Source organism: Pseudonaja textilis, chromosome 2, assembly GCF_049901715.1.
Source record: "Pseudonaja textilis isolate UNSWEBS1 chromosome 2, rPseTex1.2, whole genome shotgun sequence".
In the NCBI taxonomy this organism is placed as follows: Eukaryota; Metazoa; Chordata; class Lepidosauria; order Squamata; family Elapidae; genus Pseudonaja; species Pseudonaja textilis.
This window is the reverse complement of record NC_141991.1, coordinates 198,445,515-198,466,267: the sequence shown is the minus strand read 5'-3', so window position 1 is coordinate 198,466,267 and position 20,753 is coordinate 198,445,515. Positions and strand designations below refer to the sequence as shown.

At 35.0% G+C, this 20,753-nt stretch overlaps 1 protein-coding gene across 6 annotated transcripts in view; it reads right to left on the bottom strand.

The window, feature by feature from the left end:
* AOPEP (aminopeptidase O (putative)) overlaps positions 1-20,753 on the bottom strand; it is a 200,943-nt gene that overhangs the window by 160,585 nt on the left and 19,605 nt on the right. For all 6 annotated transcript variants that reach the window (XR_015742201.1, XM_026703889.2, XM_087926808.1 and 3 more), the window contains exons 4-5: positions 13,294-13,441; positions 11,126-11,374 (exon numbers count right to left, since the gene is read on the bottom strand). Coding sequence is in view for 5 of the 6 variants with exons in the window: in XM_026703889.2 (XP_026559674.2) it covers positions 11,126-11,374; positions 13,294-13,441 (397 nt within the window). In the remaining variant the exon portion in view is untranslated. The remainder of the gene's footprint in view (positions 1-11,125; positions 11,375-13,293; positions 13,442-20,753) is intronic.

The following is a 20,753-nucleotide window of genomic DNA, read 5'->3' as shown; positions in this document are numbered from 1 at the left end:
TAATCCTGTAAGGAAGGCAGGAAGGAAACATTTTGGTGTTGCTGACAGAAACTGCCTCTCCGTTAACCCTTATTACATTCTTGGCAGGACTAGACTTCCTGTCTCAGGAACATCTCTGGAGTTTTTTCCTCTTCTTTGCTGGTACTTTGCTTGTGTACAGTGACCATTCAAAGTTACAATGGCACTGAAAAAAGTGACTTATGACCCTTTTTCACTCTTACGACTGTTGCAGCATCCCCACAGTCATGAGAGGCCAGGGGAGGAGATGGTGCCTTGATGTGAGTGATATTGAGTTGGCCATGCCCACCAACTAAGCCACACCCACAGAACCGGTTGTTAAAAAATTTGAATCCCAACCCTGGATGTTGTGCTACACAATCACAAATCTAAAGTAAGACAAGGGCAATTGAAACATCATATAGGAGGCCAGGAGTGTCCAACCAGAGTGGCAATTTTAAGACATGTGAACTTCAACTCCTAGAATTCCCTAGCTAGCCATGGTGGCTGGGGAATTCTGGGAGTTGAAGTCAACAGGTGTTAAAATTACCAGCGTTGGGTACTCCTGCAGTAGGCCAATGAGAAATTTAAACTGTCAACATTGGGATGAAAATTGTGTGGCCCTCCTATGGTTGTTTGCAACTCTGATTATCATTTATCATAGTTATGCTGCTAAGAAGAGAGGAAGCTGATTTTAACACATCTGGAAGACTACACACATAATACAAAAATCTAGTGTACATTAAACATGAAATAGCAAATTATAGCTATTTCAGCAAAGGATGGCATTTTTACCAGATTATTCCAACCTCCCCCAAAATATTCTAGGTTGAAACTATAACAGAAAGATTTTCTATCTATTAGCCATGCTGGCTAGCAATAAAGAGTTGTGTTCCCAAAATATTTTAAATGCGTCACTGTGCAAAAGTTTACCTTAACAGAGGTAACAGCAGCATCCCAATCAAAGCTCCTTGTGCATGCCAAATACTAAAACACCAACATTGCAATACAATCAAGTTGTTTAGCTGTTAACTTCTGCTATTGAAGACAACACCACATAATCGCAAACCAGTCACTAGACAGGCTGGCAGCTTCACACCTGAGTATCAAAAGAACCATTTAACCAATTTTAAACTTCTATGATGTACATCCTTATACAGATGTTACAAGATTTCCCTATCAAATATTAACACTTCACTTGCAGAGTTTTTTGGGGGGGACAGTTATTTGCTCTAATAATGAAGTTTTAAAAGCATTGCAGTAAGATCAATATTCATTCAAAGTAATTATTTGCTACTGTAAGATAATACTGAAAACATTCTGTGAAGTATCATTACTCACAGAAGCATTCTGTCACTACAACAACATTAAACTACAGTAAACTACAACATTCATCAACCCTAACCAACATGACCACTGTTAGGCTAACTGGGTTTCTGGGAGTTATAGTCCAATACATCTTACAGGATTGAGATGTCTTTTTTTCCTTCTTCAAATTTTGCCAATTTCCCAATTTTCTTCTTTATAATCTCCAAAACATTTCCAACTGTTCTACCTGTGCTTGGACAGCTTTTACCCTGTCACAATGAGAGGTGTCAAGTGAAATAAGCTGAAAAGTAGCACAATTCACTGAAGAGGAAAAACAAGTGCAAGAGTTCAAATCTTTGTGCTGTAATACTAAAATAACATACTGTATTTTGCATTCAGTGCATGAACCTGTTACAGTTTTCCCAAAGAGACTGAAAGGTACTGTATACAACTGAAATAAAGGATATAGTTTTGTAATAATTGCTATACTGAGACAATTAATATTAAACAAATACTACAATCATAAGCAGTATGTATCGAATTATCAAATAATAGTAAAGATATCCTGCAAAAATCTATACAGGAGACTTGGGGGAAAATACAAGGCCTCTCCTCAAATGATTTCAGCCTGTTATCCTATCATGTTTTCCAGCTGAGTAGATATTCAACATTCCTATGTTTACCTTGTATCACATCTAACGGAGCAGTGGGGTACCAATGTTTCTGAAACAGCTAGATGATTATAGTTCAACCACTAACTGCAATATTCCGCATGTAGAGCAGGATGTAATAACGGGGTAGAGAACTTAGCCAGATGTTCTCTGGATTATACACCAGGAAGTGTATACCTGCTCACACATGGTTGTTTGCACAGATGTCATTGAGGACATTCTCATATGATTGCCCCTAGATATGTTTCTTGAGGCAAGACATTCAGAGTACCACAGGATCTGGATCCTGTAAAGATACAATGTACACATTATACATTTACAACAGAAGTGATCATCTGTAGAAGTTTGCAATTATTTTGACTCATGAAAACAAAAATGGATCTGCTTACAATTATAATTTCTGATCATTTTTTGTCTTCTGGAATGTGGTTGTTTGTTCAATAATCCAGATCTTCATCTGGGAACTTCATCCTAGCAGTCCTAACTAGTATAAACAATGGTGAAAGATGCTGAAAATTATAGTTCAACAACATCTGGAGGGCTCCTTATTATACAGTGATACTCATAACTGAGAATCTGCTTCAAGAATTAAAGGATAAAATACTGACTCATAAAAACTTTGAAGTCTACTAAACAAATGTCAATAGCTGCAGGAAAACTGAAAAATATCATCTGAGGGTGATGTATTCATTCATATTCAAGTGTTAATACATTTAACTTCAGGGTTATTCTGACATCATAAAAAAACTTTCAGAGGGTATAGAAATATCAATAAAACAGCCTGAAAGCTATCAATTCCACATGCAATTAGAAGTCCAATTTTTAAAAAGAGTTTTAAAAAGAATAAAAATAGAACACAAATTCCTAAGAAGAACATAAAAAGTCTTTGCTATTTTTAGCCAGTTGCCAAAACCAGGTTTAGCCTGAATGTTTTTACATTGTTTCAAGAAATAAATGTTACATCTTCTCTTGTGTCTAAGGTAGTTTTTCTAGGTTAAAGATTATATAGGGTAAAGTGTCTCCAGAACTGAAAGCACTCCCCGATGATTACCCGGACACACAAACACAGTTTCCTTCCTTCCTTCCTTCCTTCCTTCCTTCCTTCCTTCCTTCCTTCCTTCCTTCCTTCCTCCCTCCCTCCCCCCTCCCTCCCTCCCTCCCTCCCTCCCTCCTTCCTTCCTTCCTTCCTTCCTTCCTTCCTTTTCCAATCCTGGAAAAGCCCAGATGTCTTCCATCTAAGAAATACAAACAGGGCCAATCTTGCTTAAATAAGTTAAGATCTGGTCCAGATGGTACCAGTTAGCTACTCTCTAGCTTAGTCCTAAAATAAAGAAGACATATATTTATCATTTTTAGCTATTCAAGTATTTATCAATCAAACCATATGTTCATCAATCCATAGTCAGAATCACAGGAGACAGAAATGATTAGTATTTCTTTCTCTATCAGCTCCAAGCTTCAAACATAGTATTATTATATTGCTACAAAGAAAGCGGATAAGAAAGCTGGCAGATTTAAGTATTTTGTACCAAATGTAAAATACTGTACAGAATAAATTCTTAATTATGACAGGAATGAAAGACAACCTTAGTTTCAGCAAGAAGGTTGTGTCCTTTTTGTTCTGAGGGTGTGATATCAAACACAGTACAGAGGTTTTTGTTTTTTTCTCATATTCAAATACTTCATCGATGGGCAGAAAGTAAATTAGGATTATCAGTTGGTAACTGGATAGTCTTTTTCAATAAATCAGCAAGGTTAGTAATTTGCAATTATTTAACAATAGCATAATAATAAAACGTAACCTACCCTATTCCCAAAAGATGTAGAAACAAAATAGCAATATCACTTAGACTTGCATACTGCTTTATAGTGCTTTACAGCCCTCTCTAAGATACTTGGAGGAAAAATAAGGAAATAAAGTAGATATTTGTGTGAAATGACTTATGAGTTTAGTCTTGGCCCTGATTACAAACGTTTTTAATTATCCTATTCTGCATTTAATATGCATGTTGGTATATTCTCCACTTGACCCTAGTAGATGGATTGCAGAAATTTAATAAAGCATAAAGTTGATTCCAGAGAACTTGTGATTTCTGAGTTGGCATCCGTCACCAGATGAATGCTCTCCACTCAAACTGGGTCAGGGCAAGAGAAAATTACGGGAAGTTCTGATGTACATAGAAAAATGTACATCTGTTTTGTCCATTATCTACTACTAAAATTTCAATCGATATATACCTGTCAGTTGAAACGTTTCTTAAAGATATGCTAGAAATATTTTGATAACAGTTTTAAATCCAGTTAGAGAATCACTGCAAAGATATAGATCATTTGTTCAAGTTTTTACTGATAAATGCTATAACAGGCTCTCTTCAATACACATCTATTACATGTTTATGAACTAAGTAGTTCAACGTATAAGGAAATCTCATCTGCTTGATATGTTCCAAGTACTGTTTTAATCCTCAGTTGAGAACGGACCTAAGAACCATTATCAAAATAATGCAGGTTTACTATGTGGTAAAAATTGGTTTATTATGAAGAAGTATGATGAAGAATTGTTGTGTTTGTACACAATATACAAACATCCCAAAAGAAGAAAGATCAGTTGAACTTGATCAGCTGAAGTTCAACTTCATCAGTTGAAATTCTTAATGGAAGGGACCACATGTGCTCCTCACATTTATGAGAGCACCCCCTTCAGCCAGTATTCAGTAATGCCCTCTCAACCATTAATGAATCACATGTGAGGAAGCCCTCAGACTGACCTCTGGCATTCAATAGAAGCAGCCAAAACCCTGAGCCTCTGAAGGTCCAATGATCAGGACTTGAGGCTGGGTGCAATAATGCTGAAAAATAGCATTAGCACCAAGTACTGGGTCAGTATTCCTCAAGAGTGGCCCAACCACTGCCTCCCACCATTTCTCCAACCATTGCTAAATTAATGTTCCTACCTGACCTTAACTTCCTTGAGGCAAATGCAATATGTATACAATCTTTTAAAACAGTGTTTTAGAAGGAAAGGAAAAGAAGTTATAAAAGACAGAAACAAGATATAGAGAAACGGGGAGAATGTATAAGGATTGAAAGTATAAGCCTATTTAGAGATAATGGGTGAACATGTAATTGAAAAAGGGATTCTGCAAAGGTACATATGATAGTATTGTTATATTAGAAATAGAAATAATTTTAGAAAATATGAAACAATGTATGATTAAAATGATGGATACTTATGGTAATGCAGTGGAATGTTTGTTAATAAATAAATGAAATAAAAAGAACGAGAGAATGAAATTAGGAAAGGATGGGAACATTTTAATTATTTTTAATGATTTATAAAAAAATATAAGTGAAGAGAAATATGAAAAAAAATAATTATGAAAAGTTTAATTATCGCTAAAACACTAATCACCAGAACCAAACGCCTGGCAGACAAGACACACATAAAGACTGAACTATGCACCCTGGCTAAAGTACTGACAGCTATCAGCTTCTACAAAAGCAAAATCACCGGCTTGATCCACAAAAACACACTGAGACATAATGGAGACCTAGAAGATGAACAGACCTATGGAACAGCTGTCCTGCCCTACATAAGAGGTACTACAGACAAAATCAGTAAGATACTACACAGACATCACATCAAGACTGCCTTCAAAACAGACAGAAAAATAGCAGCCATCCTAAGAAACTCCAAAGATAAAATTGACCTGGAAAACCAAGACATATATGAAGTCCCCTGTGCATCATGCCCTGCCACATACATTGAACAGACCAATAGAAGAATAAGTACCCACCTGGATGAACACAAAAATGTAGCAAAAAAGCTGGAACACACTTCCTCACTAGTCCAACACATGAAAACCACAGGTCATAGCATCGACTTCAATGGCACCAAAACCCTAGCCACTATAGAAAACCCCAGCCACAGAATTATCAGAGAAGCCATGGAGATTGAAAAAAGACCTGAAAGCATGAATAGAAGACATGATTCCACCAGACTGTCAACTATTTGGAAGCCTGCATTCACAAACAAAAAAGATCTTCACACCACAAGCCAGGCAAACACCTGGGCACAAACAGATCCCCCCGATACCTCCAGCTCAAACACACCCCAACCAGGCACCCAGATGAAACCTAGCTTCCTAATAAATGATAGCCGTCCATTTATTCGGAGCCAAGCTGCACTAAAAGCCTCAAATACAGGAACACAATGTTGCCAGCCAATCAAGACAAAAAAAGCCACAAAACAGACAGAAGATATTAGAAACACCAATCAAGCAAAACACAGCAAACTTCAAGACCAATAAACACAGACCAAGACTCCCAACCAATCAAGATTAAGAAAAAACCATTCTGGCACAGCAGTAGGCTAGCCCCAAATTTAAAACTGAAAGGCTGTGAAAGTCTGACTCACAGACGAACACAATACAGAAGCCAGAATTCGACTGGAAGTTATGTACTATATTGAATGTTATAATTTTAAAGGCATAAATTGAAGTTTAAATAAGAGTTGAATAGATAGAATTAAAAGATATAAAGGTGTCATACTCCAATTAGTAACTACAGGGGAAAATTTGTTAAATGAGAAAAGATAATATGAAATTGAAACAGGACAGACAAAAGTATAAATATAATGATTAGAAAGACATTGAAACTTAGAAAAAGATATATAATTTAATTTAGATATGAGATAATTAAAAATAAAGTTGAGAAAACCAAGGGAGGGGAAAAATTATGGAGAAAATGTTAAAATAGTAATTAAATATGGAATAGAACACAAAGATGAATATGAAATTGAGTTTGTGTCTGTATGGAGAAGTGATAACCCAGGATCATGCTATTCTCAAAAAAGATGTTTTATTTTTATTATGTTTTTGTGAAAACCCAAATGAAATTTATATTAAAAAAAAAACAGTGTTCCCCAACCTTTCTGGCTTTGTGGACTGGCGGGGGGGAGGATAGTTCTGTGTGAGTGGTGGGCAGCTCTATAAGCACAAGGGGAACTGCGTACACATGCATGCTTGCCTGCTGCTTTTACCGCCCAATACTGCAGCCCAGGGGTTGGGGACGCATTTTAAAAGATAATGCCAGATTATAATGATCGTGATAAAGTAATAGCTTCTGACAAGTAAAAGTTAATCAAGATTTTACTTGGGTATTATATATTTATATCATTTGAAATGCTATCATATGTGGAACTCACAATTTTTATTTATTTGCAAAGCAGAACATTTAAAAAAGGGCTTCTAACTGCACAAGTCTTGAAAAGGAAATTCACATGTGGCTTTCTTATTCAAAACTTATTTAGAAGAAGTAGAAGAGTAGAATAAGTTGATGAAATAAATGAAACAGAGTAATAAATATTGTTTTCTTTGTGACTCATATGTATACAAATGCCTTGATGCCTTTTTACTCAAAAATGACATATTTAGAAATATTTTTAGCGAAAGGTACATAAGACATAGAAATCACTCATCAAGAAGTGTCCAATACTTGTTTAAGTTCTAAAACAATTCATTACTAGCCATATAAACAAATAAAAAAACTGAAAAGGTATTAATTTTATAGTTGAAAGTTGCAATCCTATGCAAACCTGCTGAGAATAAATCTCATTTCTCAGTTAAATTCAGTAGAGTTTATTTTTATATGTATACAACGGGACTATGAGCAACATATGAATATGCAATTAACTCTTCTGCTATAAGAAGGATGAAAGGAGAAAATAGAACAGCATGAATTAAATTCAGCTAATTCGAAATTGGATTTAACTCTATAAATACTGTACTAGCCATGAACTGTTTTTCCTGAAGGCAAAATAAGTTCGGCCAATTTTAGACTAAATGGCCTGCGTTTGGAAGAAAAGAGTTTATCAAGTATACAATACATAGTGCTTAATGGCTGATAAAATGCCAATTTTAAATTGAGCTATAATATATAGCAAACATACGGAGCGTACAATATGCAGAGTTAAACCTGTTTAAGATAACATATACCATAAATTCTGTCACAATCAGTGAAAACAACAGAAGGGCAGTATTATAGACTGCCTTGTTAAAAATACATGGGTACCTTGCAGTGGTGGGATTCAAATTTTTTTACTACTGGTTCTGTGGGTGTGGCTTGGTGGGCCTGGCAGGGGAAGGATACTGTAAAATCTCCAGTCAGAGGTGGTATTGGCCGGTTCTCTGAACTACTCAAAATTTCTGCTACTGGTTCTCCAGAACTGGTCAGAACCTGCTGAATACCACCTCTGGTACTTTCGAAGCTTATCATGAAGAATTAAGATATTTTTCTCTGTTCTTCTGTCTCCCCCTCCTCTGCCCCCCATTTTCTTCTTGCTATATATTCATTTACTTTTGTTTCTTTATTTACAGTTTATCTGCACATTCCTACCCATCCCAACTCCCATATATGTCTGTGGAGTTGTTTTGTCTACTCCATTTAGGGGCAAGGTTGAATTATATTCAGAGAAATATAATCCTTTATTGTTAAGTATGACACATAAGAGGTTTCCAAAGCTTCCAAGTGTTGAATAACACACACACACACACACACACACACACACACACACAAAGAAGCACAGCACCAAGTTAAAGTACATTTAGTAGAAAACAACTATAAGTAGTCCTCAACTTATGACCACAATTGAGCCTAAAATTTACGTTGCTAAGCGAGACATTTATTAAGTGAGCTTTGCCCCATTTTACGACCTTTCTTGCCACAGTTGTTAAGTGAATCACAGCAGCTGTTCAGTTAGTTACATGTCTGTTAAGTGAATCTGGTTTCCCCATTGACTTTGCTTGTCAGAAGGTTGCAAAAGAGGATCACATGATCCCACGACACTGCAACCGTCATAAATGTGAGTCAGTTGGCAAGGGTCTAGATTATATTCATGTGACCATGGGGATGCTGCAACAGTCATGTGAAAAATGGTCATAAGTCACATTTTTCAGTGAGGTTGTAAGGACTACCTATACAAATCACTACAAAAGTAGCTGTATTACTCTGAGCCTTACCAGAATCCAACACCAGATTCTGTTGAAAATCCAGAAGCAACTTCCGTTAAAATTACTTTTCTATATATAATCCACAGCAAATTAAACACATCAAGTGACAACCTACACAAAGCATATGACAATTATTTCAAGGCAGATTTTTTCCCCTTTAAAAAAGCATTGGCAAGTCTTAAAATAAAATAATGCTGAATCTGCATTGGCAGTTGCTGGAAAACACAGATCTGAAACCTCTAATTAAACTTTTTCTGTATAAGAACCCCCTGTTTCTTTTTACTTTTAAATATGGGGTAACCTTAAAAAAAAAATTGGTGCTGTACATTAAAAATATAACTTCCATACTAATGATGACAGACTTGGCCAAGCACGTGGGCCTATGTTATATGTAAAAATAAGAGAAAGGGAAAGAGAGAAATTGCAAATTTAAACATAATGACTGAAAACGTATAGCTATTTCCTTTGGTAGCAGACAAATCCAAAGAACATTTTCAGAACAGCAGCTCTTTTGTTCTTGCCTACTGTATTATGTTATATTTATACAACCGCGGATCGAGTAGTTGATTAAATGCATACGCAGCACAGTACCTTCCTGTATCAAGATAATACATAAAATAATAAGAAGCTCTGGAAAACATCCATAGTTACAGTAAAGAGAAAATAATGTATAGAATCTAACAGATTCTACGTCACTGTAATTATTATACTTTTTTAACACTAATGTCAAAATGTATGTGTATCTAATTATATCCTTATGGTACTATGGTTTTTTTATTCATTTCCCCTTTTTAAATAATAAATGAAGAATTTAAATTCCAAGAACTCCCAAATATTTAGGTGTTTTAAAACAGCATTCATGTGTATACTGCTTTTATTTAGATTTGATCATTCCCCACTTTTGGGGGCTTCTGCATTCAAAGTAATGTAATAAATTGCTTTAAACCCTAACTGTTCTACCCAGAGGCGGTATTTAGCAGGTTATCCTAAGATGTACTTATGTGTGTGGCTATGACTAAATTCTGAAAGAAGTAATCAAGGGTTTAATTAAAACTTAGCTGGCAACTTGTACAGCTAGTTCAAACCTAATCTTTTCTGTATCTCTGGTTCACCAGAACTTTCACTGTGTCATTCTCCTCTTAATCTGGAACATGCTTCCTTTTAGCAGTCCAATATTGCCTAATTTCATCTTTGTTCAGCCATTTTTCTTCTTCTCTCATCTGGCTCCAGGCAGGTTAACATTCTACCAGTTCCTTAGCCCGTTTCAACTTCCCCCATCCATCAGAGGCTATATGTATTTGAGAAAACGTCTATTTCCATGTCCCAAAGTTATTTTCGCAGGCTCAGATTATCACTTCATGTACAGTTTGTATATTTGAGAGATGGTGTGACAAGACAGCAGGCAGTGTTTACCTTTTCTATTCTACCATACAACTGCAGAATTAATTCTTTATTTATACTTTACATTTAAAGGATGCCAAACTCAGCAATGATTCTTTTATTGCTGCCATTTGTAGCCACCGCTGCAAAGACAGTAGCTTTGAAAAATGCAGAAAGGATTTTAACAATGCTTTCTTCCTGGCAAAAACACAGACACACACATTTGGGTAGTTTCTGTTGTCATTCTGATTTAAAAAGAGTAAATACAGTTGACTGATAATAAATGGCTTCAGCCAACCACTAACCATGGGTGAAAGAGAAGTTTTTGTGTTATCATTCATATTCTCTGAAAAATGGCCTAGAAATCATAAATTCTGCCAGGGTATGTAAACTTATGAGCACAACTGTACATACGGAGTGGGTTCACACATTCTGCTAGGTTACAACGTAGTTTCTTTGGTTATGTCTCAGTATGAATCAGTCACTGTGGTTTGTCCTCATTTTTTACAACACAGCACATTCTGCATTTGATTGCAGTTTATTCAATAAACCATAATCATCGTCAGGCATTCAGTCGGCCACTCTATGGATCGGCACCTTCCATGCTCCTTTGTCTCGCATTGTCTTCTTCAGATCCGCCATTGTCATCCTAGTGTCATTCTTTACAGTGTCCAGCCAACTATAACGGATGACACTGGGACTCAATATACCACTGGTAGACAAACTAAACTACCCCAAAAATGGGAAAAATATCCATACCTTGCCATTCCAAGACTGGAAAAGTTCAATGGAACTATCAAAACATCAAGCCGGGAAAAGGGATGTGTACCCAGCAGATCATATGCTGCAGAGAGACATTGAGGAAGCAGGTGGAGTAAAACCTTTTTGCAGGATTCCTTAAGGCACACAGGAGCAAAGATGCGATGAGGAATAATAACCTGAGCAGAGGTGATAGGATCTTGGAAACGACAAGGATATGGTGTATGACCACAAGCCTTTTCTAATAACCTAGCAGAGACAAAGAAGTCATTAAATGTTGATTTAAAAAAAAAAAGTTATGAGTATTTGAAGAAAATTCAACAAAAAGTAGCCAAGAGCCAAGTTTGTGTCATTTATACAAGTTTGTGTCATTTATACAACATTAACAGGGAAACATCTGGATCAGATAACAATTTCTTTCCTTCGATAATCTTTTATCTTTATCTGCTATACATAGAATTCAGAATCTCATCAAGGCATGAAAAATGTGGTTGAGTTAGTTGCTCAAAATTATTGCTAGTCGCTCTGCAGGGATTTCAAATATTGTTATCTTTTGTCTCGCCATCACTTGCCTGTCACCTCTGCAATTTAGGCAGTGAAATAATCTTAATGCCCTAAATACTCAATAATCATGAACACCTCAAGCTAGGATGCTTGTAGAGCTATCTGTTGAAAGAAATTTTCATCTTTAAAGTTTTTCCAGATGAATGTGAAAGTTAGTTCTTCCACAGTCAGTGAAAACCATCATGATAACAAATCTGATAATTATAAAAACAAAGCACAGATTGAAACACGCCAGTGCACAGAAGTGAAAGGAATAAAATAAAAGAAGGGTTGAACATTGTTTCTATATACATGGCTTGTTGAATCATAGCAGTTGCTGACGTTTTTCACTTATGGCCTCTAACATTTTTGAAATAAATAACTTGGATGAAGTTTTTGTAAGCTTGCCTAAATAATTTTTCCTGCCACTGGATAAAACCTAACAATGGGATTATATCATGCAGTCATCCTGTCCTGTTCATAAAATTTTACAGGAAGTAAATGCTTTCTTCCATTTATAACCCTTTCATGTTTTTGTCACTTAAACAAAAAACAAGGGAAATATATTGGGCTGAGAAAAATTTAATAGTACTACAATAGCTTTGATTTGTATAGTTAATTAACTATTTTAATCCTTTAACAAATTTCCTGTAATTAAAAAAAAATGGCCGTAAAATATGCAGTTATGACTTCTTTTACAAAAACTTCTTTTACACTTTTCTTTATCATCTGCAGAATATAGGACAATAAATTATTGATATGCAGATAGCCTGAATATGTTAACAATCTGGAATGGTGTACAGTCACAACATATTAACAACAATATTTTTTTTCCAAATTCCTTTGAATAAACTTTTGAAATGAAACTAATAATCCAGAAGCAGTGGTTATACCAGATCTGCAACATGCTTTTAGGTAGTACTATCATTCTACAAATAGGAACAAAGATTAGAAATGTAATTTCTCAAACCAAGAATGAAAAGATAGAAACATGAATGGGATTTTAAGAGACAGCCAGCTAAAAATCTGAAAGAAGGATGGCAAAAATATGATATAGGAATAGCAATAAGCTTCACAAGACATACCAGCATCAATCAAGGCTGTAAAAGATAGGGCAGTTTTTACCGTGCAAAATAATAAACAATTTGGAATTTAAAAGAAGAAATAAAAGGGATGCTTAAAAACATTGTTTTATTAGTCCTCGATTAAAATTCACCTATTAAGCAATCCATTTTGTCTTTGGTTTATAGCCTTTATAGTGACAACTGTAATCATGTACCTGTTAACCTCAGTGTTAGAAACTAACATGGTTTGAATTATTTAAAAATAACCACATTGTAACTGAAAGAGTATAAGCTCTGTAGAATTTAGGTGTTCAACTTGCACACTATGGAGCTGAAATAAATCATTTAAATAGTTATGCTCCTTCTCAAAGAACTCTTTCTTTCTGTAAAAGCAACACACCCTTGCCCACCCTCTTTCAGTGGTCTATTTCTCCTCTACATTTTCTTCTGCTTTGATTAAACATGTTCCACTATTGTTCCTTGACTACAATGACTCATTTTCTTTTATAATAGAAAAAAAATGTTCTGTAAAGTACATATTTTTCAGCTGTAATCACCAACCTGACATCCCCTTTTGAAGACAGCCCATCATTCTTCAAAACATCAGTTTCATAACTTTTTCTTTTAACTTCTGCCCAACAACCAACAGCAATAGCAAAGGTGGATGCTGGCATTGGCATTGTCACGTAATAAAACCAACTTAATACACCTAAGGAGAAAAACACGTAGATTATGTTATATACCACTTTTGCTCACTGTTTGTTAAATCTAAAAACGTCTTCCATGGTTCAAGTAAAGCCCGAAATATAGATGTGTTTTGGTTTAATGTTATATTTTAATGTTTTAATTGAATAGTGGCTCTATACAATTAAGTTTTACAAAGATAAAATATTACCTAGAATGGTCTGCAGGACCCCTCTGAAATTTCTGCTTGCTTTGCAGGTGCTTTGAAGATCTGCTCTAGATCAGAATTTGGACGCATAAAGGATAGGATATGGTTGAAGATCAGGAGAAAGTCTTATATTTCTATGTTGTGATATGAGATTTCACAGTTTTTAAATGGTGAGATTTCTTGCCTAATTTATCTGATGTGTAAGATGGTAGTGAAACTACTGAGTGCAATGCAATGTTGCATGAATGGAGGAAATCGATTTTTCCTTGCTCCATACAGCTTTCGGAATCCCTAATTCCTAAGCCAGTGGAGGTGAGGAATGTCAAATGTAGTGGGAGAGGATAACTGCCATATTTAGCAAATTTGGAGGGCGGGGGCAGAACTGAATAGAAAAGCAGGATATAACTGAATGTTATACCTCCTGAGTGTATACCTCCACCTAACTTAAGGAGATCTGCTACTTCCTTTGCAAATAGATAATGCAATATTTAATACGTGGAAGGAGTACATGAAGCTTCAGTGTGGAACAGAAGAGAGCCTTGCCAACTATTTGTGCAGAGTGAGATGTTTAAGCAAAAGTATCAATGTGGGATTGATCTCAGTATACATACATTTATATCCACTCCAAGAGCCTTGTTTCTGCAGTACTGATCCAATATACTTCATCTAATACTGAACTATACTAAATTAAATAAATAAATAAAGATGCTGCCATAAACAAATGTTCTGTAACTTTTCCTTCATTTTGCTTAACATGCATCAATTATATCTAATGTAATTATTCAAGAGCCTTCCTCTAGTCCATTGTATGTTTGTTTTCTACAAAAGTTTCAAATTAGGTTCCGTTTTCCCCAATAAATGTATTTAGCAGTGATATAAAAGAAATTCACCATATATTTCAAACTCCAGGATTTATAAAATGCACTGCCCAGATTAATGCACATTTGCAATGGATCCACGGTGTGAACATAATTAACAATCACCTATCTTATAGTGTAGTTAGAAGGAACTCTCTCTATGTACTGTATACGGACTGTTCTGAACAGTCTAAAACCAGTATTGTAATCCGAGAGTAGCAACTCTAAATGCCACTGTATCTGTGAATACATATAAAAGAATATGGGAGAGGGGGAGGGAGGGAGGAAGGAAGGAAGGAAGGATCTTTTACTGGGGAAGGAAAGGCCTTCTTTCTTACTAAAAACAGGACAATTTAATTATAGGCAATTGGTTGGCTTCCCCCTGCCAAAAAAGTCTAAATTAATGGGTAGGTACTCTGTTCAGGACATTTCAGATCCATTCCTGTGGTCTCTTACTCTGGGAATAAAAACACAGAGAGTAAAAAAGCAAAGGGAGCCCCACAGCAGCCATTTTGTGGTCAAATGCAAGGTAGGTAATTAAAAAGGAAAATCTGTCAAATGTATCTTTGGGACTGAAATGTTTCAGACCTTTATAAAACTAAATGACTATCTAAATGATAATGATTACTTTAGATGCCTTTGTACTTAACCGTTTTTTATTTTTTTAGGTACTATACTATAACTATGATGCTCATTGGTATTAGAAATTTTCAGTCTACTTTCCCATGTATCATTTTTAATCGTATATAACTTTCTCTTGCAAATCATATAAAACAGAAGTATTTGATAATTCTTCTCTTCATTCCTCTTTATCTCTAACTACACTGTTTTCAAAGAAGTGCAAGAAACAAACTAAACTAAAATTATTTTCTTTATCTTCGTGTTTTCCTCTTTTCTTCCTCTTTGCCTTTCAGTCCAGAGTGTTAATCCACTATCTTACTACATATATCTATATTGAGACCCTGTGAAGCTCCCTTGGATACAGCACCACCTAGGGTAGAATATATCTATATATATAATTACTTTTATGAAAGAAATGCATATTTTCATGTGGTATAACAGAAAACAGAAACCCATAAAACATCGATGTGCAATGTATTTATTAAAAATTAAAAGTGAATGGCTTCCCATGAATATGCTGTATTAATAATTTTTATAGCAATCAGTTCTCAACATCACTTCTATCTGAAAATTTACACATAAATAACAGGGAGAAAATTCCCATCTATTTACAAACTATGTAAATTATTTCCAATAATTTGGAATAATGTATAAATTTAAAATGTTATCTTAATTAATAATGCATGAATAATTTGCATTCAATGTTCTCATTGAAAATCCACTCAGTTTTTAATTGTGTTATTGGGGTGCTCCTTTTTTTTTTCCTTTTTACACTTCTTACTAAGGGACGCAGTGGCTCATTGGCTAAGACACTGAGCTTGTTGATCAGAAAGGGTGGCAGTTCGGCGGTCTGAATCCCTAGCACCGTGTAACCGACTGAGCTCCTGTTATTTGTCCCAGCTTCTGCCAACCTAGCAATTTGAAAGCATGTAAAAATGCAAGTATAAAAGTAGGGACCACTTTGGTGGGAAGGTAACAGTGTTCCATGCGCCTTCGGCGTTTAGTCATGCCAGCCACATGACCATGGAGACATCTTCAGACAGCGCTGGCTCTTCAGCTTTGTAAAGGAGATGAGCACCACCCCATAGAGCTGGAAACGACTAGCGCTTATGTGCGAGGGGAACCTTTACTTTTACATTACCCTTCTTAGTAGTATGATTTTTTTATCTCAATTATATTTCAATTAACTTCTTATCGTCTGCCTTGTGAATAGATACACCGAGAAGGGCATAAACTGACTTTTAAAAGACATTTAATATATTTTAATAATATATTGTCATATGTAATATAAGAGAAATCCAGGCTTTATATTATTTCTACTGCATTGCAATTAATTTAATCAAGCTTAAAATCTAATGTTCTAAAAAGCCTGAGGAATGAAAAAGAAATGATAGCTGATAATTATTTTAACTCCTATTTATTAAATCTCAGTTAAGAGGCTTTTTATCACACTTCTTGAATCTAGCAAGAGAATTTGAAATGTAATATTTTTACATTTTGAAGGAGCAAATCACCTCTTGATAATTTGCCTAGAACTATCCAGCAGGTTTCCAACAGAAATTTCCACAGAATTTTTTTTAATGTCAACGAATATGAGACTGGAGAAAAACAACAGATGCTCTAAAAACTGCAAATACAGCACACTCTTCCTCAACTCTGAAGGAGGAAGAGATTTTTGAAATTGTGACAATAACTTGTTTCTGGAAAAAATATTATTGGACTGAAAGTTTGTGGTTGCACAAAAAATGCTGGATAGAGTTGAAGATGAGCTGATAACATTAGTGGAAAACACTTTAGTGAAAACTCCTCCAAAATTAACATTTCTTTCTGGAACTTTCTATTTACCTCTGAAATTCCCAGCTAGCTGGACTACCATGGAAGGAGATCCATAGATATTGAGTGACCAAGTAGTTCCCACTCAAGTTTTCAAGTATTTATTCTGGGAAATCCAGTCTTACTTGCTGGCCACAAGTTTATGTAACATTTAAAAGGCAAGCAGGAGCTTTCACTATTGAAAGTGAGGGCACAACAAAGAATGGAAATTTAAGGAAATTCATGCTGAATGTTAAGAGGAATGTCTTTTTTTAAAATTTTGTCAAACAAAAAAATACAAATTCAAACAAAGAAAATTAGAAAATCAAATTTTGACTGAGATAATAGGCATGCCAGTGTACTTATGCATGCCCCCTTAGGAATCTCTTAAATACGAAGTGAGGTCCACAAAAATTAAATTAGAATTAAAACTGGGACAGTTCTTTTTTATAATTTTATAATCTTTTTCAACTAGGAAGTTTTTTCTTATTAGTTTGTAGTATAAAATACAAAAAATACAAAAAAAACCAATAGGAAAAATAGGGGAGGGAAGAGAAGAGTGTAGAAAAGAAGGGAAAAAGAAAAAAAAGATGTTGACTTCTGACTCCCTTTGGTGCAGTAAAATAAGATAGTAACATCAAACCTCAATTGTTTACATTTACATAATAGTATAAACTAGCCATTTCTATATCAACAAATCTATCTAATTAGTGAAACCCAAAATCAAAATTTATTTTTTTCCATTTCAAGCACCAAGTCCAGAAGTGGTTTCCAAGTAGAAACAAAAGTAGTTATGTTTGTTTTTCTTTTATCAAGGCAGACAATTTATCCATCTCTACTAAACTATGAAAGTTCCTGATGATAAGAGCAGTGGTGCATTTGAACAGCATTTGTTGATTCCCAAGCTCTACAGGTTTACAAGTGGAGTCTGGATGGTTACCTGTGAGGCATGAATTAATGGATTTCTGCACGGAGCAAGGAATTATACTAAAATGATCTATGGGATTTCTTCCACTTCACATATTTTACGGTTTCAAAAATGTAATCCTTCTCAAATCTTAAATACCCATACCTTAAACAGTACATACCCATCACATTATTTACCTTGCAGGGTAAATAATGTTATACAAAATGCGGAAGGAACAAGAAACTGTCATCCAGGAGAAAGCACGACTTTATGAAAAATGACTTCTATGGGTTTCAGATCTCATGCCAATTGCAGTTAACCAAAACAGAAACAAAATTGCCTACAAAAAGCAGGAAGGGGAAACCATGCAAGCTCTAAAATCACAAAGATCCATTCTCTCAACACTAAACCACTGTTTAGAGCAGGAATTTTTCAACTAGGTACAACCTGAGCTTCACTGACACAGAGAAGTAAGGTAGCAGTTATAGATCTTCTCTATGAAGAAAATATTTGTCACAAACGTTGGTTGCCCTTTAGTCCTGTCCTGAGGTGTTCTTGGATAGGGGCCAGTCAGCTTCTTGTAGCTAATGAGGGGATGTAGCACAACAATAGAAGGAGGAGCACTTTCAAGCTTTCTTTAAACTAAGTTTAAACTTTCTTTAAACTTCATTTGGCAACTTCCCTCCATCTACCACAAGAAAAAGTTGGGGAAGCTTAAAGCAAGGAAGGTGAGGCCAGCATTGCACTGGACTTGTTTGTTCTCTCCAGTCATTAACCAGGGTGTAACAGAATGACTGCTTTAGGAATGGAGGCAGAGAGAAGGAGCAGAGTTAGATGGTGGTGTAGTTCAGGAAACTCCAATGATCTTGGCTAGGAGGGGAGTGTGTGCCTCACTGAAAAGAAGAGAGAAACATTGCCGAAGTGGAGATGTGCTCCCAGTATGCCCTCCACCAGCCAAGCTCTACTGACTGCGGTCCTGGGGAAGAAACTATGTACTCACTTTTAAGCTTTTCCATGCTCATTGGTGAGAAGTTTTAGGGGTAGGGTGGTCCCAGTACAACTTTGGCCTATTAAGTGATCTCTCCTATTAAGTGATCTACCTGCTGTGTATCTCAGATAGAAGGATCTCAGTTTCTGGCCACTTCCCACCCATCAATGGGCTCAAATCTTAAGCCAGATTCAGTATTTCTCCATTAAGCATCAAATGCCAATTGCTTTTTTCTGTGTCAAACAGTACATTATTTTAGGTCAGCCTCCATTAAATACAATCTGAATTTGAGCTAAATTTTCAGAAAATTGAAGACAAAACATGATTTTTTCTAACAAGGGAACTGCCAAAATAATTTTTATTACTTGGCAGAACTGAAAATAATGTTCAGGCACAGTTGCCTCTTCTAAGCAGACAAATCCTGCCAAGTTTCAGATTATTAGATTTAAGGATCTTATATTTATTTAGCAACAACCAAAACAAATATTGGTGTTCTGCTTTAGAAAAAATTCTGCCAGATAAGTGGTCAAAACCCTGGAATGGTAAAAACCTTTCTGATTGGCAGAATTTTGTAAATAAGTAAATGCATGTTTAATGGCATTCATGATATTCAAACATTTCTTAATGTTTGATTTGTTAGAGGCTTCAGTTTCAGGCTCATGTGCTAAGAAACTAGTCCTTAGGGTCTCTCATGAGCATTTGAGTTTGGACCATTGGTTCAGAGATATATTTGAATGCTGCCTAATTTGCTGATCAGATTTGCTTAAAATGAAAACACACATTCTATATAACATTAAAAATCTGCAGCAAATAGAAAATTACTTTAAATTATTACTTTATTAATAACTCTATGAAGTAATAAACAATTTTAATGTTATTTTATTTATTATTAAATTTATTGGCTGTTCATCTCATTACGGGGTAGGATGTAAATTATCTAACGGAAAAGTCAAACAGAAAAACACAATGCAAAAGTGATGGAAATACTGGGATATTATGCAGGATTTGGGAGAGGGAGGGAGGGGTAGATGCTTAAAGTGGGTGACAGTTATAATAAAGAAAAATAACTTTTTGTAAATCCTAAACAAAACTATACTAATGTCTTTTGTGTTCTTTGCAATACCCAAAAGTATAGTTTGGATTACTAAACCTAACTACAATTAATATATTTAAAAAATGAAATAGTGATATCATTTGTAATCTACTTATTAAGAGCTCTATGGTTTCACACCTACTGATTAAACTTCTCAAATTAAAAGCAAACTTAGTTCCTTTCCTACTTTCTAAAAAAAATTATATGGCACCAAGAAATCTACTACCTGTATACATTTGTAATATACAAATTTGAATCATCAGCAAAATCACGGACTTTGCTAACCTTCTTTCTAATCATTTTCAAAAAATTGCTTTTTCTAATTAATCTAGGGCCATTAAAGATCTTTAGAACAACAGGTTTGAAAAGTTTCCTGGTAAGTTTACCATCATTTTTGAGCAAAATAAAAATTAACCATAAGAATTTAAAGAATTAGAAATAAATGCAATGTTGATCTAAGAAAGTTATAAACCAATTAAGAATACAAACACATTTGGAATATTAAGATTTTTATTTTAAGATTTTGGAAAGAAATAAAATAGTGTTTCATAGAAGCCAAATTGTTTTGTCTATGTTAAGCCATAATAGAAATATAAGACTTTATTATTTTAGAAATTGGACACTAGAAGGAATGAAAGATTACAGGCAGAAAAAAAGGGGGGAAAGTGTTAACTTGTCTTTGGTTTTTTATTACTACTGGAATTTACAAAATGACACAAAGCATTAAAAATCCTCAGGAGATTTTCAAAAAATGGGCCCAGAAATTAGTAACTATGATATTAGCAACATCAACTATGATGTCTGTTTCCATGAACAGACTATGCATAAAAAGTGCTAATGAAGGAATGATA